Source organism: Lepidochelys kempii, chromosome 13, assembly GCF_965140285.1.
Source record: "Lepidochelys kempii isolate rLepKem1 chromosome 13, rLepKem1.hap1, whole genome shotgun sequence".
NCBI lineage: Eukaryota > Metazoa > Chordata > Testudines > Cheloniidae > Lepidochelys > Lepidochelys kempii.
The window spans coordinates 4,000,480-4,026,952 of record NC_136392.1 but is presented as its reverse complement, the minus strand read 5'-3'; the positions used below and the strand labels follow the sequence as shown (position 1 = coordinate 4,026,952).

Here is a 26,473-nt window from a genome sequence, read left to right as displayed (position 1 = left end):
CTTAGAGACTAAACAATGTATTTGAGCATAAGCTTTCGTAAGCTACAGCTCACTTCATCGGATGCATTCAGTGGAAAATGCAGTGGGGAAAATGGAATATACACGGTCATGAGTAGGGGATACAAAGGGCAATACTGGTCTTTTAAACCTAGTGAGTTATCTGCACTTAAGACCATAGGACACAGGGAAGGGCATGGAGGACATCTAGAGAGAAGAAATAGGAGCTGCAGTTAAGATTTTTCAAAGTGGCCCAGGGGATTTCTCCATTTAAATGGAAGATGTTTGGCTAAATTCCCTGTATGCTCTGGACATTTCACCTCACATCCATTTTTGCTTTCACTGGATGAAATTTTGGCTAATTTGGCAAATGGCCAATGTCACAATCTTACCCCCTTTGTATGAAAACATCTATAAAAGTGGATCGCCATCTAGACTGTATCAGCTTTTAATGATCCCATTAAAAATAGCACAACTGTGGCAGAATTCAAGAATCTTCATTTATAGATGAGAAACTGAAACGAGCGGAAGACATGGGGTGGTGATGTTATAAGAAATAAGGGACTCCATTTCCTAATGGAGAAGTCTTCCATAACACCAGTTTAGGAAGGACAATGAAAATAGCCATGAACCAATTACCGTGTCAACATTTGTGCACCAAGTCCTGATGAGCCTGAGGCCCCAGGACATCTGCATGTGCGCACGAAGCCTGCAGAAGGGGCAGTTCTATCTTTACAGCACAATCCTCCTGTTTTTGAAAATAATCTATGTCCTTACTGGAGGGATAGTGCTGCCTCTGTATTTCTACGTGCTCCACAATATACCACTGATCCTGCCTCAGCAATTTTTACAAAAAACATCACAGGAAGTTAGAACTAGTTCCCGTCCCCAGGACTGTAGGCAAGGCACTTAGACATCACAAGAGACTGTTTTCTTTATGCATATCTAGACTAAGTAACCTCATTCTCCTTGGTTTTTGTCAGCTTCTCTACAGCTGGTCACTGAGGGCCAGGTTCTTCTGTGTGTCATCCTCACAGCCCCATGAAGCGTCTCCCGTTCAGTCAGGCACATCTGCCCCGTCCCCATGTGTCCCTGCACCCCCCCGATCCCCATGTATCCCTGAACCCCTCTCCCATTCAGCCCCTGGCTCAATGCTGTCACCCCACTAGCTCCTGAGCCCCCGCCCTAGTTGGTCCCTACCACTTACCCTTCTGAACCGCAGTCTGTGACCCCCCACAGCAGCCCTGTGTGCCCCACTGTTCCCCCAATATCCTCCATCCCTCCTAACCTGGCTCCACGGGCAGGGCCCCGTGATGAACACAGCCAGCTGCTGACTGTTACGGCTGGTCAGCAGCAGTTGTCTGTTCCCACGCACAGTGACCTCTGGTGGGAAAACGGCAGAACTGCAGCACTTGGGCAGAATAAAAATTCCACACTGGATATTAATTCTGCGGGTGCGCAGTGCTGCAGAATTTCCCCAGGAGTATACCATCTCAGGCTAACTAAGAGACTCCATCCCATCCTAGTGAACACTGACTTGGCCTCAGTAACTCATGCCTTAGTCCCCTCCTGGATGGACTAAAACAGTGCAATACACCTGTGCATGAAGCCATCAGCCCTTAGGAATCCCCAACACACAAAGAATGCTGCAGTTTCTCTCCTCAACAACACAAGCTACCATGATCATATCAAATCTGTTCTCTGCTCTCTACACTACCTCCCATAAGAGCCCTAGTCAGATGGCATTAATGTGATCAGCTGGCCAGTATTTAACCAGGCTGGCCATTTTTTAATGGATTTTCCAGTTGCCATAAAAATAATTTAATCTGCCAGTTTTTTTTTAACATGGGTCTAAAGATTTGCATTATTCTCACAATACACTGGAACAGCTAACGTTAAAAGTTTCTATGTCCAGCTAAAGATGCTGCAGTGTTCCCACTTCCACAGTTTAAGCGGTAACAGAACAAAACTTTTGAAAATACAGCAGCTGTCTGCTCACCAACATGAAAGTGCATTGCATGTGTGTGTGAGGGGGTTTGAGACACTATTAGCGGCTGTTGAAGGGGACATTGCAGAGTTGGGTTGGGGTTGCGGTGGGATTGCCTTGTGGCGGAGTGGTGGGGAGGGTGGCTTTTTCTTTCTTTTTTTTTTTTTTTGTATTTCAAAGGTGATAACACTTCACCTGAGCTGATCTTCAAGAGACTGGATGCCAGGATACCTAACTGATTGCCTGATGCTCAGGTATTGATGACAGCACCACTTCTCAGGAGTCAGGCCAAGCATGAGGGAGCTGTCATTCACATGGATAATTCACAGTATAGATTCACATGGATTCACATCTATACTGGTGAGAGAACTTTCTCATGGGCCAGTCACAGGTTGTGGAACAAACTTCACAAGATCCAAGAACCATCTTAGGCGTCATCACCTTCTGTTCCAAGTGCAAGATGCACTTTTTTTAACCTTGCCTTCAATATATACACATGTAGCAGAGCAGGCAAACAAAACAAAACAAATCATCAGAAAGAAAAAGAGAAAAGGAAGGGAGAACCACACGTGACAAACATTAGTCACTTTGCTTAATTCACTTCTGGAAGGTGCTCAGCTACTATGGTGAAAAGGGCAGTATGAGAACCTGAATTAAACTTAATATTTTAAATTTTATTGGACTAGCAAGGTTTGTGTATTATTTTAACTATCAGTGCAGTACTGTGAGTGTCTTAGCACAGATGCATTATAATAAAAAATATTACACCACCACCAGGAACTAGATGTTCACTAATTCTCCCTCATTGCAAGCTCTAGTGGTAAGGCCCAGAGTGTGAGGTCGTTTGCGACATTTTAATATACATCTGCAAGAGCGACGTATTGCAGCCACCACCAATCCTAAACAGGATGCATGCACAGGTGCAATGCATGTACAGGCAGAAGGCAAACACAAAGGAAATGCACGTGCACACACAGAACGCTTGCAGAAACGGGAACGCAGGCAGATTTAGCACTTAAATGTCGAAGCACCATGCAAACCCTTAATGCGGAGGGGGAAAGGAGTGTGGAGAGAAAGGGCCAGCTCACAAACAGAACGTGCACCAAGTGAGATCCGTGCACCAGCCACCAAAGGAGGTAGGGACCACGCGCGCACGGAATGCAGGCGCAAGTTGCTGCGGGAAGGTGCCTGCACAATGCCCAGAACAAAACGCACCACGCCCCGTGCCCCTGGAGCATGCACAGGCAGGTGGCCCAATGCACGAGCCCGCCGCAGCAGCAGCAGCGGGAGCAGAGAGGCGGGCGCGCGCGCGCTCCGCCGCTGTGCTGAGCACAGAGGGGACAGAGCGAGGCCGGGGCCCGCGCCCTCCCCCCAGAACGTCCTGCCGCGCAGGCGCGCTAGGCCAGGCCGGCACCTATTTCACAGGCCGGCCGGCTCCACCGCCCCCGCTAAATAAGTCCCAGCAGCGCTGCCTTGCCCCCGCGTGCGCCTGCGCGGGGCAGAGCGGCGCGCGCCGGAGCCCGGCTCCCCCCTTCTCCCACCCGCCGCCTAACAAGGAGCCGGAGCCTGCGCGGGGCAGCGGGAGCCCCAGCCTGAGGTAAGAGCCGGGCCCGGCGCCGCCGCTGGGCCTCCGCACGCACCGTCCGGCCAGCGGGTCCCTGCGGAGCGTCAGGACGTTACGGCAGCGGCAGGGAGACGGCGGCAGCGCCCGGCCGCCCGCCCCGCTCCCCCCCCGCCCGGCGCTGCCAGCGTGAGCGCGCCCCCGCGCTCCCCCCCTCCTCCCCCGTCCGGCGTTGCCAGCGTGAGCGCGCCCCGCCCGCGCCGCCCCCGCCCGCGCTGGGACTGCGGGGACCCCAGCGCGCGGGAGGGGAAGAAGCGGGCGCTGCCTCGCAGCTCGCGCGGGGGCTGCACGCGCCGCCTGTGGAAATGCCCCCCCCGTGGGGCTGCGCGCGGTGCCTGCCTGCCCCCCCGTGCGCGCGCCCTCCTTCCCTCGTCCGGCTCCCCGGGCATCGGCTGCCGCTGAGCCGCGCGCGCCTCCGCGTGCACGGACGCCCTGCCCCTGCCTCCAGATATAGCCCCCCCCCCCCCCCGGGGGTTGAATGCGGCGTTTGCCCCACCCTGCTTCTAGCTGGGCACTTCCCTACCCGGACAGGGAAGGGATTGTCTGCACCACCTTGCGTCCCTTTGTGTATGCAGGATTAGTACCCTCGGCGAGCAGTGCCTGCCGTCTCCGCACCCACGCCTTGCCAGCAGACCCGCCTCTGACTAGTGCATGCAGTGTGTACACCCTTGTCCTCTGGGCATTGCCTGCACAGTGTTCATATCACCCGCTTCCCTTACAGTACGCTCCTTCTGGGTGTTGCATGTACCGTTTTCTTACACGCTAATGCGCCACTCTCTCTAGGTGTTATGTGCAATGTTTACACCCTACCCCCATGTAAATTCTTTCCTCCTTCGGGCATTCTACGAAATGCATCCCGTAACCTTTCATTGCAACCAGCCCCTGTTACTTTGCATGCATTGTGCCATCATTCCAGTTGGAAACATGCCTTTTGGGCACTGTGTAGAGTAGGTAGGTAATATGTGCACCATCTTGTAGTCAAAAGTACCTCAGACATTCTGTGGAAGCCCTTTTCTCTCTCACACCTGCTAACATTGTAGTCTCCATACCCATAGACCTCTCAAGTGCCAAGATCTCCCCTACCATTTCATGCAATATGTTCACCTTGTGCAGTTTGTGCCCTCCCCCAGCCTGCCTAAAGCTCAAGTGCACCCCTAGTCACTGCATGTTGTGTACAAAACCCCACCCAAAAAACAGGGTTACTGGCAGTTCCCTTCTGTTATACAGTTGACCTAGTATCTGAGGCAAGTCCTTCTGGTTACTGTGATGATCTGGAATATCTGTGGTATCATGAAAAGCACAGATACATAATTAAATATTAAAATGAATTTATTGATTCTGTAATAATTAAATTAATCTAAAATTCTGTGTTTCAAAATGTTTCCAAGCATTTTATGTGTTGCTGTGTACCTTCTGATTTGATGCAGAATTCAGGGCTGGATACTCTTCAGAAATGGGTTGGGGATGGAACCCCTTAGCAGTTCCAAAATAAGCAGTTCTATGCCTGTTTCCAGAGAGTGCAATCTGTATTTGGGGATGGCAGGGGAGGTTTCTACCGCTCCTTCTGGTCAGGTCCAAGGAATTTTAATCTTTCCGCACATCCTGGTTTCTTAAAGCATAGCATCTCTTCTTTGTCCCTCTTTTCATTCATGTGGTTAGGCAGACAGCTGCAGTGATAGTGGAAAGGGCACTGTAAAAATAAAAGAAATAGTATTTTTCAATTCACTTAATACAAGTACTATAGTGCAATCTCTTTATCATGAAAGTTGAACTTACAAATGTACAACTGTGTACAAAAAATAACTGCATTCAAAAATAAAACAATGTAAAACTTTAGAGCCTACAAGTCTACTCAGTCCTACTTCTTGTTCAGCCAATTGCTCAGACAAAGAAGTTTGTTTACATTTGTTTACATTTACATTTGTTTACATTTTACTGCCTTCTTGTTTAAAATCTCACCTGAAAGTGAGAGCAGATGTTCACATGGCACTGCTATAGCTGGTGTTGCAAGATATTTACGTATCAGATGCGCTAGCAATTCATATGTACCTTTATGTTTCAACCACCATTCCAGTGAACATGCATTCATGCTGATGATGGGTTCTGCTTGATAACAATCCAAAGCAGTGTGCACTGATGCATGTTCCTTTTCATCATCTGAGTCAGATGCCACCAGCAGAAGGTTGCTGGTAAGACTGGAGGTACACGGAAAGCGAAAGAGAGCACTCTCTTAGCAACTCCTTGTATTGTTTTGGCTTGAGCTGTTGCTGTGAGAGCCTTTCTTTCATGAATACTTAGTTTAACCACCAAAATCTTGGTGGGGTGGGAGAAGAGCACTTATTTAAGGTTGAAAAAGTGGGGCATGTTTAGGAACGAGAAGAATGAGGGGGTCTTGAAATATGTGAAAGGTTGTCATAGATAGGATGGTGATCAGTTGTTCTCCATGTCCCTGGAAAAATCATGGAGCAGGTCCTCAAGGAATCAATTTTGAAGCACTTAGAGGAGAGGAAAGTGATCAGGAACAGTCAGCATGGATTCACCAAAGGCAAGTCATGCCTGACTAATCTAATTGCCTTCTATGACGAGATAACTGGCTCTGTGGATGAGGGGAAAGCAGTGGACGTGTTGTTCCTTGACTTTAGCAAAGCTTTTGACATGGTCTCCCACAGTATTCTTGCCAGTAAGTTAAAGAAGTATGGGCTGGATGAATGGACTATAAGGTGGATAGAAAGCTGGCTAGATTGTCGGGCTCAACGGGTAGTGATCAATGGCTCCATGTCTAGTTGGCAGCCGGTATCAAGCGGAGTGCCCCAAGGGTCGGTCCTGGGGCCGGTTTTATTCAATATCTTCATTAATGATCTGGAGGATGGTGTGGATTGCACCCTCAGCAAGTTTGCAGGTGACACTAAACTGGGAGGAGAGGTAGGTACGTTGGAGGGTAGGGATAGGATACAGAGGGCCCTAGACAAATTAGAGGATTGGGCCAAAAGAAATCTGATGAGGTTCAACAAGGACAAGTGCAGAGTTCTGCATTGAGAATGGAAGAATCCCATGCACCTCTGCAGACTAGGGACCGAATGGCTCTGCAGCAGTTCTGCAGAAAAGAACCTAGGGGTTACAGTGGACGAGAAGCTGGATTTGAGTCAACAGTGTGCCCTTGTTGCCAAGAAGGCCAGTGGCATTTTGGGATGTATAGGTACGGGCATTGCCAGCAGATGGAGGGATGTGATCGTTCCCCTCTATTTGACACTGGTGAGGCCTCATCTGGAGTACTGTGTCCAGTTTTGGGCCCCACAGTACAAGAAGGATGTGGAAAAATTGGAAAGAGTCCAGCAGAGGGCAACAGAAATGATTAGGGGACTGGAACACATGACTTATGAGGAGAGGCTGAAGGAACTGGGATTGTTTAGTCTGCGGAAGAGAAGAATGAGGGGGATTTGATAGCTGCTTTCAACTACCTGAAAGGGGGTTCCAAAGAGAATGGATCTAGACTGTTCTCAGTGGTAGCAGATGACAGAACGAGGAGTAATGGTCTCAAGTTGCACTGGGGGAAGTTTAGGTTGGATATTAGGAAAAACTTTTTCACTAGGAGGGTGGTGAAACACTGGAATGCATTACCTAGGGAGGTGGTGGAATCTCCTTCCTTAGATATTTTTAAGGTCAGGCTTGAGAAAGCCCTGGCTGGCATGATTTAGTTGGGGATTGGTCCTGCTTTGAGCAGGAGGTTGGACTAGATGACCTCCTGAGGTCCCTTCCAACCCTGATATTCTATGATTCTATGTCCGTTGAGGGAAGGGCAAGAAGTAATCAGCTGAGTTTGCAGCAAGAGAAACTTAGATTAGATATTAGGAAAAACTTTCCTACTATAAGGATGGTTAATCACTGGACCAGGTTACCTAGACAAGTTGTGGAATCCCTGTCATTTTGAGGTTTTTAAAAACAAGTTAGACAGACGCCTGTCGGGAATAGTCTAGGCATACTTAATCCGGCCTGAGTGTTGGGGGATGGATTAGATGACTACTTGAGGTCCCTTCCAACCCTACATTATGATTCTAACAACTCTAAGTTCTCCTTTTGTAGTTGTTTTATAATTCAGTATCTTCAGCATTGGGTGGGCCATTGTAGTGGTTGATCTCTGGATTGTACAGTAGCTAGAGCATAGGGTCTCTGGCCAATATTGGGAGGGTGAATAGGGTGGAATGAGGTCTCCATCCATAGTGGGATGATGGGTGCAGGTTGCTGAATGGTTAGCAGGTGGACATGTGAGATGCACTAATGCACTAGTGGAAGGTGCTCAGATACTATGGTGATAAGCATAGTATAAGAACCGAAAGTTGTGGTCCCTGGGAAAGCATGGAATAAAAGGTTGTCTAGTCATAAATAGCAATAGGCTCTGTTACAATTTGAAACCCAATGTAAAGAGTTTCCTTTGAGACAGTGGTGTGCTTTTTCTGTGTCTTGACAGTTAGTTGGGAAAGTTTGGCTGGGAATAATAGGGCAGAGATAAAGCCGATTTAGAAATTTTGGCTGCAAATTCTCTTACTTTCATATGTGATTTGTTAGTGGTGTTAGCTAGCAACTAAAGGCTCTAGCCGAGAGCAGGGCTTCATTGTGGTAGGTGCTGTACATGCATAGTAAGAGACATTTCCTACCCTGAAGAACTTCCATTTGAAGTAGACAAGACAGACAAATGTGGGAGAAAAGAAGTACAGTCCCCATTTTACAGATGTACAGCTCTTTGAAGATTTGAGCCTGAGTTGTAACTGTGTCTGATCTGAAGCTGAAAATAAAAACTGGCCTCCCACCTCAGTGTTTGGAAGTGGCACCAACTGGTAGAAAAAACTATTTGCCCATTTGCTTGACTAAATTCCTGTTGTGGCTCACAGCTCAGATTGCCATGGCCTCTACTGCCCTTTAGGAAGCAAGCCTATAGCTGACTGTAGTGCTCTTCCCAAAGTGCCATATGGGGCATAACTGGTAGTGTTGACAAGGAAGCTGAAGCAGGGAATAATTCTTTCTCATCTTCATATTGGTCAGCCAGTACACCCAGGATTTTTAAATGTAGGTCAGAGCAGATCTGCAGCTTGTCCTTGAGGGAGGGGACATGCAACATAATTTTCTTTTGTTAAAATAACACACTTGGTTGGTTTCAGAGTAACAGCCGTGTTAGTCTGTATTCGCAAAAAGAAAAGGAGTACTTGTGGCACCTTAGAGACTAACCAATTTATTTGAGCATGAGCTTTCGTGAGCTACAGCTCACTTCATCGGATGCAACACTTGGTTGGGAAGAAGAAGTGGCGGGAGGGGAAAGACCCAAGGCAACTTCTGTTTTGTTTTGTTTGGCAAACAACTTGAGGGTCAGGTTATTCTTGTAAGGAGCTTTAAACTGTCTTAGCCTCTCCCCTGCTCTGCTTTTCTGTAGGATGAGTGGAGTATAAAACTGAGGCTCCAGTCTGCAACAAACACCATGTGTGTGGACCCCTGTTTCTGGGCTGAGCTCTGCTGACTTCTTTGGGCCCCACCTGAGCATAGGGGTCCATTTGTAGAAAAGAGTGCCTTAATTTTGGAAAGCCGGGCTCTGGGTAAAGACACAAGTCACTGTCAAAGAAAGAAGAATGAATGGGTAAAATAAAGGTTCAAGAGAAGCCAGGAGATTATAGAAGGCGTAGAACAGGAGTACAGAGAGCCTGAGGAGACAGCAGGCAGAGGCTGGATCTGCTGGGCCTGGAGCTGTTCAGGAGCAGCCCTGCTCCCTGTGTGCTGCAGAGCCATGCCCAGGCTGACTACTTGCCCCGAGCTGGCAGCTGATGATTCATCAGAGCTCTATGGTTCTTACGCAAGAGGGGATTCCAGGCCTTGCTCTAGGGGCAGGGCTTGGGCTTCTCCGCATTATAAAGTGACTGGGTATGTGACCAGGAAGGCAGAGACAGCTAGGGCAGCAGCTGTGAGCACCAATGCTCAGACTGGTAAGGAGGGGAAAGGCAAGCCGTTGGCTCCCTGTGTGCAGCGTGGGAGCAATAGAAATAGTGTGTGTGTGTGTAATTTAGTATAGCATAGTGTAGATGTGGAGAAGAGGGGGCGGTTGGGAGAGAGCATGCTAAATAAGTAGGGCTTCTTTCAGGGGTTTCCTGTTTTGTCACTTAATCTTTTGCAATTGAATCTCTGATCCCAGAATCCAAACTATCTGCAACAGTCTGTTTTGCACCTGGAGAAAGTAGTTCCAGAGGTGTTTAAGATGACATCCTTAAGTGTGGTGTCACTGTGGTTTGTGTTTTTTAAAAGGCATGATGAGGTTCCACATTTAGTATGTCAAATATTGCTTACTTCACAAGTAAATAATTATTTTTCTCCGCTAATTGTCAGCCTTTCAGGCTCAGGTTGGTATCTGAAAGTCATGCTGTATTCTTTCTGGCTCTTGCATTTCACTAGTGATAAGCTTTCTAAAGGGCAAGTGCTGCTCTCACTTACAGTTATCATAGAATCATAGGACTAGAAGGGACCTCGAGAGGTCATTAGTCCAGTCCCCTGCACTCATGGCAGGACTAAGTATTATCTAGACCAGTGGTTCTCAAAGCCAGTCCCCCTTTTGTTCAGGGAAAGCCCCTGGCGGGCCGGACTGGTTTGTTTACCTGCCGCGTCCGCAGGTTCGGCCAATCGCGGCTCCCACTGGCCACGGTTCGCCGCTCCAGGCCAATGGGGGCTGCGGGAAGTGGCACAGGCCAAGGGACATGCTGGCCGCCCTTCCCGCAGCCCCCATTGGCCTGGAGTGGCGAACCACTTTGAGAACCACTGATCTACACCATCCCTGACCAGTGTTTGTCCAACCTGCTATTAAAAAACCCCAATGATGGAGATTCCACAACCTCCCTAGGCAATTTATTTCAGTGCTTAACCACCCTGACAGTTAGGAAGTTTTTCCTAATGTCCAACCTAAACTGCCCTTGCTGCAATTTAAGCCCATTGCTTCTTGTCCTATCCTCAGAGGTTAAGAAGAACAATTCTTCTCCCTTCTCCTTGTAACAACCTTTTATGTACTTGAAAACTGTTATCATGTCCCCTCTCAGTCTTCTCTTCTCCAGACTAAACAAACCCAGTTTTTTCAATCTTCCCTTATAGGTCATGTTTTCTAGACCTTGAATCATTTTTGTTGCTTTTCTCTGGACTTTCTCCAAATCTTTCCTGAAATGTGGCACCCAGAACTCGACACAATACTCCAGTTGAGGCCTAATCAGCGTGGTGTAGACTGGAAGAAGTACTTCTCCTGTCTTGCTTACAATACTCCTGCTAATACATCCCAGAATGATGTTTGCTTTTTTTGCAACAGGATTACATTGTTGACTTATATTTAGCTTGTGATCCACTATGACCCTCAGATCCCTTTCCGCAGTACTCCTACCTAGGCAGTCGTTTCCCATTTTGTATGTGTGCAACTGATTGTTTCTTCCTAAGTGGAGTCCTTTGCATTTGTCCTTATTGAATTTCATCCTATTTTCTTAAGACCACTTCTCTAGTTTGTCCAGATCATTTTGAATTTTAATCCTATCCTTCAAAGCACTTGCAACCCCTTCCAGCTTGGTATGCAGCACTCTTGTGGGTTTGCACAAGTGTAAACTATAGTGTAATTTTAAGCCTGTAGAGTTACACACATGACCCTACAATTGGAACTTAGTTAATAGTTTTTTCGTGGTACATGAACCAGAAATATCCAAGTTTACTCTCTCAAACTGAAGTTATTGGTTCTGCAGGGATGATTGTTGTAATAACTTTGGTAAGTAAAGTGAGACTCTATGCACCAAAGGAGCAGATCCACTGAGTATGAATATGCCATTTTCGCAAAGCCAGATTTCAGAGTAGAACTGAACTTTGAATGGTAAATAGTACCATTAATAAATCACTTCTGCAGTGCAGTCTACCATAATACCAAGATATACCATGTATAATAATGTGAACAGACTTTCTAACAAAGAGCACTTTGCAGTGCAGAATAATGAAAGTGTTAAGCAGTGTGTAGGTGCTCAACATAATCTTGTCTATATCAGTGAAACTAACAGAGGGATTCCCTGTGGTGATACATTTAGTAGGGCAGAGAAGTTTTCTGATTCTTCAGAGGGTCCTTTTTCCCCCTTCAATCAACAGCAGCTAGGAAGCAAGCCAGTAATGAGAAAGCAAGAGCTAGCTGAGACAATTGTGCCTTTAAAGGGACACCATCAACATTAAAATCAGAACTGTAAAAATATTTTTTTCTCTTAAATTTGTTACTGATCCCTTAGAAACACTGACTTGAAAACAGTTTTCTCTGTCACTTTATGCTTTCCGATTCTGCAAAGTTTTGTTTTGGGCTAAAACTTCTGGGAATGGAAGGAATTTCATTTACATCCTGGAGCTGACTGCTTTCCGTGAATCAGTGTACAGAAATCACTATGACCTCCAGAAACCTGAAGGCACTCTCTTCTGCTCCTTACAGGAATACCGTGAGACAGATTTTGGAATCACCAAGGACAATGGGGCCCTGACTTGGTGGGACTCTAGATGCTACCGCAGTATAAATGTTAAATGATAATAACTAATAATAATAAAGGAATCTTCTGGGAGTGTACCAGAGAAGGAGGATGTGCAAGTGTTAACAGTGGAGAAACCTTAGGCAGGAGCAGAGATGGACTGGAGACCTAGGGCTTTTGAGGCTGGCATAAGGAAGTTAGGAGCTGTGGTGACTGGATAGTGGGCAAGCTTCAAGGGGAGAGGGGAAGAGAGAGGGTAAAGTTGCTCACAACAGGCAGTGAAAAGTGTAGTGTGTAAAAGTTTTAAGCACATTAAAATAGGAAACAAAGTTTTAAACATAATTTCACTGACATTCACACAAGACATTAAGTAACAAGAAAAGAGAGACATTATAGATTGAGGGTATATTCCAAACAGAGTAGCAAGGGTTGTTGTTTTGAAACACTTTTAGTGCCACTAAAGAGGATTCTGGGGTATCTTTGCTTGAAGTTGCTAGCACTTTGAAGCCAACTCCTAATTGATAGAATTAGGAAAATGCTTCCTTCGCCCACAACAAAGTAATCATTATGAAGATTCTTGCACTTTACTTTAAAGCATCTGGTACTGGCTACTGTCAGAGACAGGATACTGAGCTGGAATGACCATTGGTTTGACCTGGTATAACAATTCCTATGTTCTGAAGTGCCATGGATGCGGGCAAAGAGGATGCTGGGCTGTATCAGAGCCCTGAAGACTATGACTGCTGCAACTCAATAACAGTCCAGATGGGAGCAGGAGATGACATGCATCAACCTCGCTCCCCATTGTAAAATAGATGTGGGGAGGAAGGAATAACAACAGGGAAGAGCCTCAGATTACAAAACGCAGTCCAATTGTCACAAGGCATACAATGCTCAGACAATAGCTTGCTGATCAATAGTTCTTTAGTGTCAGGAGTAGCTAGCCAGTTGAAGATATCCTGTGGTGAATAGTTACATTAATAAATACCAATGACGGGGCAGACTCTACTGTTTGAATGTTTTTTCCCAGGGTGCCATTTTATGGGGCCAAAAGAATGCAAGGTCTGGCCTCTCCTGTTTCACTTTATGAACGTAGGCAGTACTGGGAGAAGTTCAGCTACCATGTAATTTTGTTGTCTCAAATGGCTTCTGAAGTAGCAACCACACAACAGCAACAAAGCCTATTAAAATCCTACACCCAATACTAAGGTATTTGGGTTCCTATGCATAGACCTGGTACGTTTTCCAATATCTCATCTTATGGTTCTTATATTCTTCACTTAAACTGTTTTCAAGATGGAACCAGTGGGATGGGAATTACTAATATTTTATTTCGGATGCAGGATATACCTGTGAAATCCTTGAGAAGGCCTTGGTCCTGTTCTGTATTGGTTCTTCTCTTTCTAGCCATTTTTACTAGTGAGAATCTTCTCATGTATCACATTTTTGGTCTTTCTTTTTTTGACAGGAAACCAGTTCACGGAGGGACCTCTCCACGCAGCTGGTGATCTTTGTGTTCTCCTGCCTAACCATGGCAACCCCAGATGTGAGCGTTCACATGGAGGAGGTGGTCGTGGTAACGACACCTGACAATGTGGTTGATGGCAGTGGTGTGGAAGAAGTGAAAACTGTGCTAGTGACCACAAACTTGTCTCAACATGGGTAAGAAATGGTTTCACCATATGCAATAGAAGTGACATGGAGGTTGGGGCTTTAATATTCAACCCAAGCAGACATCAAATACCTGTGAAATACAGGGTTCAGAGTAGGAGTGAGAATCAGTCCCTTATGATCCTGCCTGTGCTGTGGTTGTTTGACTTGTTCCTTGACAAGGGAGGACCAAGATTTCCCCCACCACCTTGGATACCATGCTAACCAAGTAGAGTTAGATTAATAATCCCCATATTCCCTTCCTGATTATCTGTGGCCAAGTATATGTAGCCAGAAAAACAGGGTTTACCAACAGCTGTTAAATTTTGGAGTGGCCAAGTTGGGTTAAAACTAGGCTTTAGCTGGATGTCTTGTCTACACTGTAATTTTTACTATGTTGAAGGAACTTCTGTTACAACACTGACATTGTTAAAACATGGTTTGGTTTTGTAGCATACACTGTTCCCAAATAGGGTTTAACCATATTCTGCTACAATCCTGGATTTTGGCTGACCTGACATGAGCCTCAGGGCCATGGTAAAAATCACTTTGGTTTTATCTACCTTGCAGGCCCAAGCCATGTTGTATCTGGGTCAGGGGACAACCAAATTGCCTGATATTGTAGGAATTGCTGCAAAGACTAAACTAGGCTTCTGCTTGAGCTAATGCTTTGATTTTTTGAGTTTGGTTGGTCTTATCCATACATGCTGTACTAAACTGTATTATAGCTTGGTTCTGGTACAGTAGAGTTTAATCACTGTTGTTAAGCTCTTTCATTTTTGTAGCACAGATGGAGACTATAGCGAGGTTTCAAAACACAGTTCTTGGTTGAGGGGAGTGTGATGCATTCATGTCCACACTGGCCATGGAAACTGTTAGTTGTTGGAATGTCTTAAACTGTAATGCAGACAGGCCCTGAAGCAAAGGGGGATATCTCCTCCCAAACATTCAAGATGGACAAATGGCTTTAAATTAAAGCAAAAAAAGTTAAAGTAAATATTGTTGTTTTCCTTGGGTGAGTGGGGAAAGAATACAGGGTACAGCACTCTCCTCTCCATGAAATCATGTGAGGAGATCCTTTTGCAATCCCACACTCTCACCTCCCAGCATTTTGCTGACATCAAATAGGTGTCACAGTGTCCCTTTTCATATTAAGAACAGTGCAGAGGACTCCAGTGGGTTTTCTCCTTGAATCACCCTTATGCTTACTTGCTAAGACATACAAAGTAATAAGGTAGGGAGAGGGGGCCTTCTCTTGAGCAGCAGTTAATTGACCACTAGTTCCATCTGCTGTGGTCCATCTGCTGTGGAAACATTATATGTTTGCTGAGTCTTTTACTCTTCTTTTTCTACTACAGTATCATTACTACAGTATCATTACCATATATTTTAGAGATGGAAAAGACATGCTAGGTTATCCCTAGAGAGGAAGCTGGGAGGTTTTATGGTTAAGGCACTTGAATGGGACAAGGGAGATCTGGGCTAAATTCTTAGCTGTGCCCAGACTGCCTGTGTGATTGTGGGTAAGACACTTAGTCTTTCTGAACCTTAGTTCATCATCTGTGAAATGGGGATAATAGCACTTTCCTACCCCTCACAGATACTGAGGATAAATTTGATAATGTTCACCGGGGCTGAAGGTCATATAAATACCTAGACAGAGCCAGTCTCCTTGCTAGTGCAGGATTCTTTTTTTTTTTTTTTTTTTTAAACATGTAGGCATCCATGTGTGTACTGAGTTTTACATCTTTTTTACTTTGTTTTTCCTCTTCTTTTTCTTTTTTCAGGTCAGCAAATGTCTGTTAAATGCAATTAATAATCATTTCAAGTAAACAAAATGGTTGAAACAAAAATTAAATAACTATAGGTAGCTCTAAATGATCCTATGCTGATCTAATTTTAAAAAAACTGGAAATTGATTGAAATAACACAGTGTACCAGCTACCTTGGATTAATACCGTTGTCCCTCTAAGCATAATGCACTAACAAAACCTGCAACTGGAATACTTAACTCTCTCTTATTCAAAATTTGCATCAACAGGGTGTGCATTTGCATAGATTTGTATTAAGTTAAGGCCATAATTCACTGTAGTGCTGGACATAGAGGCAGGATTATATTTCTAATGAAGTGAAGAGTCTATTAGATGCTGAAGTCCTTTATGTATCAGTGCTTCAGCTATAGTATAGGTAGACCATGCTGAGATAACTGGATTAGCTTCTGAGAGTCTGATGCTGCATTCCTTGCACATTCCAAATTCCCATTGACTTCATTTATCCTTGAGGTAATTGGAAATACAGTCCCCATGCCATCTTATTCCTAAACTCCTCAAACACAGATCACACAGTGTCCTGCTGGTTTGCGTGTATTTTAGTAGTAGGAACCACCATCCCCTCTGGTGTGAGCTGAAGTCTTCTAAACCAGGGGTGGCCAACCTGAGCCGGAGAAGGAGCCAGAATTTACCAATGTATATTGCCGAAGAGCCACACTAATACATCAGCAGTCCCCCCATCAGCGCCCCACTTCAAACATGTAGTTCATAAGTAAAAGGATGCTGCTTCTAATTTTCATCCCTACAAACTCATCTTGGAGAGAGTCACTGTGCTCTTTCGATCTCCTGCATCATTGCAACCAATAGGACCTCAATGGCATCTGTGCAACTCCTCTGTCTTCAAATTATGCACTCAGTGACATCTTCATAAGCCTGCTATCTTCAGTGGGACTCTTCAGCTGTAATGATTGGAATTATTGGTAATTCTGTTTAATACTCAAACTAGAATAGAATCCACAGCTCGTTCTATGTTAGAGTAGAAAAGCAGTACAAACCGTTTTTGGACACGAAGCAGATATGTGCACAAATCCTAAGGAAAATGTCTTTTAAATGAAAAAGTACCTTTTTAAAGTGGTCACTTTTCAGAGATGTGCACATTAAGGTGGACATGAATCAGTTGGGAGTGAAAACAGGTGACTAAATCAGTGTTTTATTCACTGAACCGTGTGCCCATGTCAGGAAATTGATCCACAACTGTTTTCATATTGTGATATAGCAAAATCTTTTGTTCGCAATGTGTATTTTTGGGTCCAGGATTTTAGCAGCATTCTGCAGAGACCTTCTTTCTGTAATTTTCAGCAGCGCCAGGGTAATTACTAATAGGCCCTTAGCAAAAACACTACCGAGATATAGAACAGAGTTGTGCTTCTCAAAATCCTACGTAACAGTGAACTTGGAATGGCTGTAAAATGTAGTTTTTTCTCATGTTTGAAATCAGTTTTTAAGTTGATACTCTAGATACTGTACTGCCTGGTTTGTGTTCATTCCTTATTTTCCTAGACTTTCCTAGATTTTCCTAGATTGGCTAACTCTTTGTGTTCACAAAATGAAAATGGCCTGTTTATACACAGAAGTCCTAAGTAGTGAAGGGCTGTTCATGTTATTTGGTTGAATTTTCCTTGGCACTTCCCTGGCTTATACCCAGAGCATGTATACATGTTGGTGCTTCCAGAGCTTCTGGATTTTCAGCAGGCAGGAAATTCATTTTCATATTTACAATGAAATTGGCTCCAAACAGATTTCTTTGACCAAAACAATCTCTTTTTTGAAATAGATTGGGAAGTCTGCTGCCATTTACTGTTTTTTCCTCCTCTGGTTTATGGCTCCTTCTGGGGAGAAGCTTGAATGATCCTGTCTGATGAAATGTGAGCAGCGGCTGCCTCCCACAGCTTTGTCATGACAACCACCTAATGCAAATACTTGTTTGGTGGTGGGACACGCTGTTGTAACTGGAGAAACTTATTTGAGTACTCTCCCATCCCACCCACCTCTGTCTGCTGAGGTACACAACTGTCCTGCATCTGCACAGGGGAACAGAAACGGGGGTTGGGGGGGGAGAAAGGGGTGTGGCGAAGCAGAGAAGGAAAATTGGTATATTCCATTTCAAGTGCCTTTTTTCTTCCAGTTAAACCTCTGGGGAAAATATCATTTTATAGGCGCCTCAACAGTGTCCTGAGTTATTGTCTCAAAGACTGTTGAAGGTTATTAGAGGTTGGGATTTAAGATGCAGCTGGATTAGTTTTCCCTGCCAAAAGTAATCGCTAAAAGTAATAGAAGGTATAGAACCTGACTCTTCTCTAGCATACGCTGGTTTTTGTTCCTAATTTACACCCATGTGAGAGAGATCTGAATGAGGCCCGTGGTGTACTGGTGTTCTGTATGTAAGAGATAGATCTGTCTCTCTTTTGCAACCACCACAAGGCAGGTCCAACTAAAATGGTACTTTGGCTGTTCCCCTAGATAAATTTAACAAATTGCTGGGAAGGAATCCTGTGGCAAACTTGAATTATTGAATTACAATTATTCCTTTCTTCCCTGGTGTTAGACTCTTACTCCTCGAACAGTCTTCCCTGTATGTGTCAGCTCAGCATCTGCAGTTCTGACTCTGCAGGTTTGCAGGCCTGCCATATGCCTAGCAAGACTTCAGAAAAGCACAGCACTACCTAGGAAGTGAAATGTATATGTGGGTGAGGCTTGGAGCATGACTTGACTTAAAACGATCCTTCATGCTGAACATACATGTGACAGTCCGATACAGACAGAATAAGCATGTTCTGCAGCAGGTCATCGTCAAAATTATTTGGGCCAGTGAATTGTTGATGTAGGTTGTCAGGGATTGAGTTGGGTGAATAATTTGTGGGGTGTGTGCACCTCCTTTATAAGTGGTCAGGCCACTCTCCTACAAATGTGCGAGACCCAAGTTCCATTCCCCACTTTACCTGATGTGAACAAGAGATTTGAACCTGGGTCTCCCTCAGCAGGTAAGTGGCCTAACCACTGAGCTATAGAATATTCTGATGTGGGGCTCTTTCCTGTTGAAGCTATTCCACTGAGTATAAATAATTAAATAGTCATAGGGCCAGAGAAAGACTGAGTGACTCTATTGCCTGGTGGTTAGGGCACTCACCTGGGAGTGAGTTCATATCCAGTTCATGACATGACCAGGTTCATGTCATAAGAGATGCCATACTGGGTCAGACAATGGTCCATCTTGTCTAGTATCTTGTCTCTGACAGTAGCCTGTAGCAGAGCTTCAGAGGGAGAGTACAGAACAGGGCAATTATGGAGCAATTCATCCCTCTCCTCCACTCCTGCTTAGGGTCACTCTGAGCACCAGGTTGTCTCCCTGACCATTTTGGCTAATAGCCTTTGATGGACCCATTCTCCATGATGTTATCCAGTTTTTTTGAACCCTGTTATACTTTTGGCCATCACAACATCCCATGTCAATAAGTTCCACAGGCTAGTTGTACATTGTGTCAAAAAGTATTTCCTCTTTTTTCTGTATTGACATACTCCCCCTATTAATTTCATCCGGTGACAACTGGTTTTTGTATTGTGGGAAAGGGTAAATAACACTTCCCTTTTCACTCTTTCCACACCATTCATGGTTTTCTAGAGCTCTGCGTATCCGCCCTTAGTAATCCCTTTTCTAAGGTGCACAGCCTTAATCTTTTTAGTTTCTCCTTGTATGCAAGTCATTCCTTATCCTGGATCATCTTTGTTGCCCTTCTTCATTTCCATTATATCCTTTCTTAAATGGGGAGACCAGAGCTGGACACAGTATTCAGGAACCATGTATTTATATAGTGGCATTATTACATTTTTTTCCTCCTTTTCTATCTGTTTCCTAATAGTTCCTGACCTACTGTTAGCCTTTTTGACTGCTGCTGCACACTGAGTGGAAGTTTTCAGAAAACTATCCACATTGAGTCCAAGATCTGTTCCTTGGGTAGTAAAAGCTAATTTAGAACCCACCATTCAATATGTGTAGTTGGGATCATTTTTTCCAATGTGCATTTATCAATGTTGAATTTAATCATTTTGTTGCCCAGTCACCCAGTTTTTTGAGATCTTTCTGTAACTCCTTGCAGTCTGCTTTTGGCCTTAACTATCTTGAATAATTTTTTACTGTCTGTAAACTTTGCCACTTCACTGTTCCTCCCCCCTTTTCCAAATCATTAATGAATATGTTGAACAGCACAGGTCCCAGTTACAGATCCCTAAGGGGAGGACCCCACTGTTCAGCTCTCTCCATTCCTACCCGTTGTGTCCTGTCTTTCAACCAGTTCATGAGAGGACTTTCCCTCTTATCCAGTGGCTGCTTAATTTGCTTTAAGAGCCTTTGGTGAGGGACCTTGTCAAAGGCTTTCTGAAAATCCAGGTACATCCTAGCTTACCCATATCCAAATGCTTGTTGATTCCCTCAAAGAATTCTAATAGATTGGTGAAGCATGATTTCCCTTTACAAAAGCTGTGTTGACTGTTTCCCCAGTAAATCGTGTTTATCTATGTGTCTATGATAATTCTGGGTTTTTGTTTTTTAAAAAGTTTCTGCCAATTTGTCAGTACTGAAGTTAGGTTTACCAGCCTGTAATTTCCAGGATCTTCTCTGGAGTCCATTTTAAAAATCAGCATTATGTTAGCTACCTTCTAGTCATTTGGTAGAGGAGCTGATTTCAGTCATAGGTTACATACTACACTTAGTTCTGCAATTTCATATTTGAGTTCCTTCAGAACTCTTGGGTGAATACCATCTGATGGTGACTTATTACTGTTTAATTTAACAGTTTGTTCTAAAACCTCCTCTATTGACACATCAGTTTGGGACAGTACTGCAGATTTGTCCCCCCAAAAGATTACCTCTGATGAGAGTATCTCCCCCACATGCTTGGCAGTGAAGACCGATGCAAATAATTCATTTTGCTTCTCTACAATGACCTTGTCTTCCTTAAGTAGTGCTCTTTTTAACACGTTTGTCATCTAGTGGTTGCACTGCCTGTTTGGTAGGCTTCCTGCTTCTTATGTACTGTTAGCTTTTGCATCTTTAGCAAGTTGCTTCTCAAATTATTTCTTGGCCTGCCGTATTATACTTTTACAACTTACTAGCCAGAGTTTGTGTTCCTTCCTATTTTCTTCATTAGGATTTGATGACCAAATTTTAAATGATGCATTTTTGCATCTAATGGCTTCCATTGCTCTTTTGTTTAGCCTTGGTGGCATTATTTTGTTCTTCCTGCTGTCTTTTTTGATTTGGGGTATACTTTTAATCTGAGCCTCTCTTGTGGTGTTTTTAAGTAGTCTCCATGCTGCATGCAGGTATTTGACCCTTGTGACTGCTCTTTTTAATTTCTACCTAACTAGCATCGTCATTTTTGTGTAGTTCCCTACTCCATTGACTAATTATTTATACACAGTGGAACAGCTTCAACAGGAGAGATTGAGAGACCCGTGTATCAGAATATCCTATTTCCTCCTCTCCAGTGCTGTTACTTATCCAAAGCAGGAACTCTGAAATCCTAGGAGTTTTCATCTACCTCATGATTCTGAGATGCCTCCCACACAAGATCCCCTATCTCCACATTATAGCTGCCCCTGATCTGTGTGAACAAGATACTAGTCCTGTGGCTGGAAGGGAGAGCAATTTCTTGACACTTCTTGACAATTTCTTGCATCCGATGAAGTGAGCTGTGGCTCACGAAAGCTTATGCTCAAATAAATTGGTTAGTCTCTAAGGTGCCACAAGTACTCCTTTTCTTTTTGCGAATACAGACTAACACGGCTGCTACTCTGAAACCTGATTCTTGACACTGTAGCTCTACCCTACAGTCATCTGCTGAAAAGTCAGAAGGGAAAAACCGGTAGCTCCTGAACTTGACTTTCCTGTGTACCCTAGCACTGTCTTATGTAATCAGCCAATGAATCATTGAGTCAGTCAATCAGTCACTTCAGTCCCGCCCTCCTCCCCCTCTTTATCAGAGCAGGCCAGACTTTAGATTTACATCCTCCATAAACTCCTGCTTAGCACACCCAGTTTATACAGAGTGAAACTGCTGAAGTGTCAGGAAATTTGTTAACTATTATTTCCTCTTTCTCCCTTCCCCACCTCAGGACTTCAGAGAGGTGGAGAGAATGTACTGCGCTAATTACACTGGGCCTGTTTGCCAGAAAATCCAAATGCAGGTCTTTAAAATCCAGTAGAGATGGCTATGCAGACAGATAGCCAGAGATGTTCTCTATCAAGTGGCCAGTATGCCCTTGCTTTCTTGCATGGGAATCTTCTGTGAAAAATTAACACATATAGCATCAGTGTTCTGTGCTAGCTAAGATTGCAACAGCATCCCCTGAGTGTAAAGAAGAAATATTTACAGTCCAAAGTAGCCTAAATATATTTCACATTTGTGTATATTTTTAAAATTTCTTCTCTTTAAATAGTCTATTTTGCATGTACTCTGCAGATTAAGCTGCTGCAAGCCAGGAACTAACTGGGAGGATAGGGAAGCCATGCAGAGCCAGTTGTTTGTCTCTCCTTCCATTAGCAAGCACTGAAAGATGGGGAGAGCCACTAGTACAAGGCAGGAAGTAGAGGAACACTTTGATATAGTGTCTTTAATTAGCTGTCTGCCTATGGCTGCAGTGGCTTATACTATATGTATAGGTTTCAGAGTAGCAGTTGTTAGTCTGTATCCACAAAAAGAAAAGGAGGACTTGTGGCACCTTAGAGACTAACAAAATTTATTTGAGCATAAGCTTTCATGAGCTACAGCTCACTTCATCGGATGCCAGGCAGCCTGAACTATGGGGTACACAGAGATGCTATAAAATGCACATCTGTATTCATGGGTTGGTTTGGTTTGTTCACAGATCTTTAGTAAAACATTTTCAGTTGCAAAAAAGAAACAAGGGAGAAGTTAGGCCTGGTTTACACTACAGAGTTTTGTCAACAAAAGTGATGTCGATACTCAAAAATTGCTATAATAAAAATCTGTATGTCAGGTTCACACTTGCTCCCTGTGTCGGCAGAGCGTATCCACAGTTTGGGCACTATCATCGACAATATGAGCAATGCACTGTGGGTACCTATCGCACAGTCCAGCTCAACACCTTCTGCTGCTAGGTGTTGTGGGAAGGCAGAGCAGATCGCGGCGCATCTTGGGACCTGGCTCAATATCCCATGATGCATTGCTTTCTGCCCCAGCATTCCATAGGCTTCCAGCTTTCTTTCACAGCATTTTTCAACGGCCCTTGTTTGCTGTGCACCCCAGCATCTTTGTGAGAGGAGATAGATCCTGCACTGCTCTCCTATGCTCTGATAACTGTCATGAAGACATCGCGAAGGCAGCGCAGTTAATCATGAAGTTCCTAACTGAAGAAGACTCCCAGTTGCCTGACATGCTGTGTGACATGCAACTTTAGATTGCTTTGGCTTTCACAGAACAGCTGCAGAGGGTGAACCGTCGCTTTTTGGGCTCAGAAAACAAGCACTGAATGGTGGGATCATATCGTCATGCATGTCTGGGATGACGAGCAGTGGCTACAGAACTTTTGGCTGCGGAAAGCCAACTTCCTGGAACTGTGCGCGGAGCTCGCCCCAGCACTATGGTACAAGGACACCAGATTGAGACCTGCCCTATTGGTAAAGAAGTGCATGGCAATCGCTGTGTGGAAGCTGGCGACTCCAGACTGCTACTGGTCGGTTGTGAATCAATTTGGAGTCAGGAAGTCAACCGTTGGGGCTGTGTTAATGCAAGTGTATAGGGCAATTAATCGCATCCTGCTACAAAGGACCATGACTCTGGTAAATGTATGTGAAATAGTGGATGGCTTTGCAGAAATGGGTTTCCCTAACTGGACAGGCAATAAATGACACACGTATTCCAATTTTGGCATCAGACCACTTTGTGATGGAGTACATCAATAGGAAGGGGTATTTCTCCATGGTGTTGCAGGCCCTTGTGGATCACCGTGGGCGTTTTGCTGATATCAACGTGTGGTGGTCCGGGAAGGTGCAGAACGTACACAACTTCAAGAACATTGGCCTGTATAAAAAGCTATAAGCGGGGACTTTCTTTCCAGACCAGAAGATTATAGTGGGGGATGGTTAATGCTCATAGTGATCCTGGGAGACCTGGCCTACCTCTTACAGAGGGATGAAACCTTACAGGGGGATCTGGACAGCAGCAAGGAGCAGTTCAACCACAGGCTGAGTAGGTGCTGGATGACAGTGGAATGTGCCTTTGGCAGATTAAAGGCGCGCTGGCGATGCCTTTATGGTAGGTTAGACCTCAATAAGGATAATATTCCCATGGTCATAGCCGCGTGTTGTACATTGCATAATTTTTGTGAAGCTAAGGGTGAAAGGTTTGCTGGGGGTGGAGTGTTGAGGCAGACCACTTGGCTGTTGATTTTGAGCAGCCAGATACCATGGCTATCAGAGGGGCCCAGAGTGGGGCAATTCAAATCAGAGAGGCTTTGAGGCAACGCTTTCAAATGAGAACCAGTAATGTATATCTCTGTGATTGGTGCTGCAGTGTTACATTACATGTAGTTTTCCTGAGAAGCAATGGTGACATTTGGGGCTTTACATTCCAGTAAGCAAATGATTACAGTGCCTGTGTATTGGTAGTGCCTACTATCTCAATTTGTAGGAAACAAATAAAGATGAGTTACTGTTCAAAAACTTTGCTTTTAATAAACAAGAAACAACACACAAACACACAGAAAGGGGCTTGGTGGGAAAGGAGGTACCAGGGAAAGGCAGACTTTCAGAGCTGTGTGTATGTCCAGGTATCATTTTGAAAGTTGTCCAAGGAGGTGGAGTGAAGGGGAAACAGAGACCTCTCAGAAAGGACTGTGCGGGCAGAGTTTGTGGGGACATGTAAACAAGTTCTGAACGTGCTGTAGGGGAGGGTGGGCATGCATCTGCTCAGTCTGCAGCATTATTAGGGACTTCAGCATCTGTGTTTGCTCCTCCATGACTTTAATCATCTGCTCAGTAACATCCTTTACAAACTCCTGATTTTATTTTCTGTCCTCCCTTTCCACTTCCCTCCATGCCTTGCGTTCCCTTTTCTTTGCATTGGAGAAGTGCAGTACCTCCTGGAACATGTCGTCTTTGCTCCGTCTTGGGCGCTTTCTTATCTGGTGGAGACGCTCGGCCGGTATGTGTGGGGTGTTCCTGAAGGCCACATCTGCCAAAGCACAAGGAACAATGCACAGAAGCATGATTGTTAAGTTCACGCACAGCATTGAAACATTTCAGTAAAATACACCTCTGGTAACTTTACAGTAACTTTCTCACTGACCCTTGGCAAGCACATATCTTGGCAAACACCCAAAGCATGGTGAATGTTGGCTGGGGGGCACTCTACATGGGGAAAAGAGCGCTCCGCAAGGGTTGCGGTGCAGCACTCTGCAAGGGTTGCAATGCAGCCAACTAGGGAAAAAATTCAAAATTCTCTCCCACTTTTCCACAGGTGAGGGTCATTGTAGCAGATATGTCATTCCTGAGGGTAAGCAGGGAAGAGAGGGTACATCTACTACACGCTTGTGGCTTCCACCCTGGTCCCTATGCTGCTTGCCTGCGTGCCACTTTGGTCCCTGCATAAGTGATTGATTGCCAAATGACGCGGGAAAGTTTCCTACAATGGGGGAAGGAACAAAGCTACCAAGGAACTTTCAGCAGAGGATTGCCGAGTACTTCCAGGAATCTTTCCTAGAGATCTCTCTGCGGGATTCCTGTGAAAGCTCAGTGTGCATCAACTTCCTGTTCTGCCGTAATGATTAGCTGCATGGGGAAATGTCCAGCACACAGAAACACAGCCAGCCTCCCACATTTCTTAACCCTGAACCCACCTCTGCACTACAGAAACCAAAGCCACTTACCAGGCGTCTCCTCTCCTGCTTCTTGCTTACCGGAGAGCAACTGCTGAGACTGGCTAGACAACTCCAGAGTGCTGAACAGTTCCTGGATGCCTGCCCCACCGGGCAACCCTGCCGGGAGCGCCACATCATCATCTAACTCCACCTCTTCATCAATGACTTTGTCTTCTAGGCTAGGTTCTCTTTCCGCTGCCTCCGTTCCCTCCAAAGTAGCCATAGGGCTCTTGGCGGTGGAGGTGGGGTCGCAACCGATGATAGTATACAGCTCCTTATAGAACTGGCAGGTCTTAGGTGCAGCACCGGAGCGACGATTTGCCTCCCTCGCCTTATAGTATACCTGCCTCAGCTCCTTTATCTTGGCTTTGCACTGCAGCTTGTGGATCATATCCCTTTTTACACAAGCCTTGACAGATCTGCCTGTAAGTATCAAAATTCCTACATCTCAAGTACAGCTGGGACTGCCCAGCCTCCTCTCCCCATATACTGATCAGATCCAGCAGCTCTGCAGTGGTCCAAGTGGGAGAGCATTTGCTGCGATAACCCGCCATGGTTCCATGGAAAGATGCGATGAGACCTCTCCACTGCGAGCCAACGAGAAATGGAATTTCAATAATTCCCGGGGCTTCTAATGCGGAGGGGCAGGGTTGTTTACCTGGCTGCAGGGCAGTTGAGTTCAAACCGGTGACCAGAGCAGTCAGATTGAGCATTGTGGGACACCTCCTGGAGGCCAAGTAGAGTGATAAAATCAAGCATGGTGTCTACACTGGCACTTCGTCAACAAAAATTTTGCACAAAAAGCCTTATTTCTCTCGTCTGGGTGTTTTTTATTTTGTCAACGAAACAGCATTTTTGCCGACAAAAGTTGCGTTGCATTGTGTACGTGTTCACTGGTTTGTCGACAAAAGCTGCCTTTTCTCAACAAAACTCTGTAGTTAGACAAGGCCTAAGTATCCAGTAGAAAGAATTAAACATGTCCCTGCAATTCTCCAATGATGCATGAGCAAACTGA

General features: G+C 45.0%; 1 protein-coding gene across 6 annotated transcripts in view; it reads left to right on the top strand.

Moving 5' to 3' along the window:
* Positions 1–3,465: 3,465 nt before the first annotated feature.
* The window catches only part of GMEB2 (glucocorticoid modulatory element binding protein 2), a 43,496-nt gene continuing 20,488 nt past the window's right edge, over positions 3,466–26,473 (top strand). For 3 of the 6 annotated variants that reach the window (XM_073308883.2, XM_073308880.2, XM_073308882.2), the window contains exons 1-2: positions 13,683–13,765; positions 15,541–16,502. Coding sequence is in view for 3 of the 6 variants with exons in the window: in XM_073308877.2 (XP_073164978.1) it covers positions 13,635–13,765 (131 nt within the window). In the remaining 3 variants the exon portion in view is untranslated. Of the gene's footprint in view, positions 3,582–12,103; positions 12,123–13,571; positions 13,766–15,540; positions 17,448–26,473 lie in introns of those variants that run through there. The other 3 variants (XM_073308877.2, XM_073308884.2, XM_073308878.2) reach the window with 3 other exon arrangements.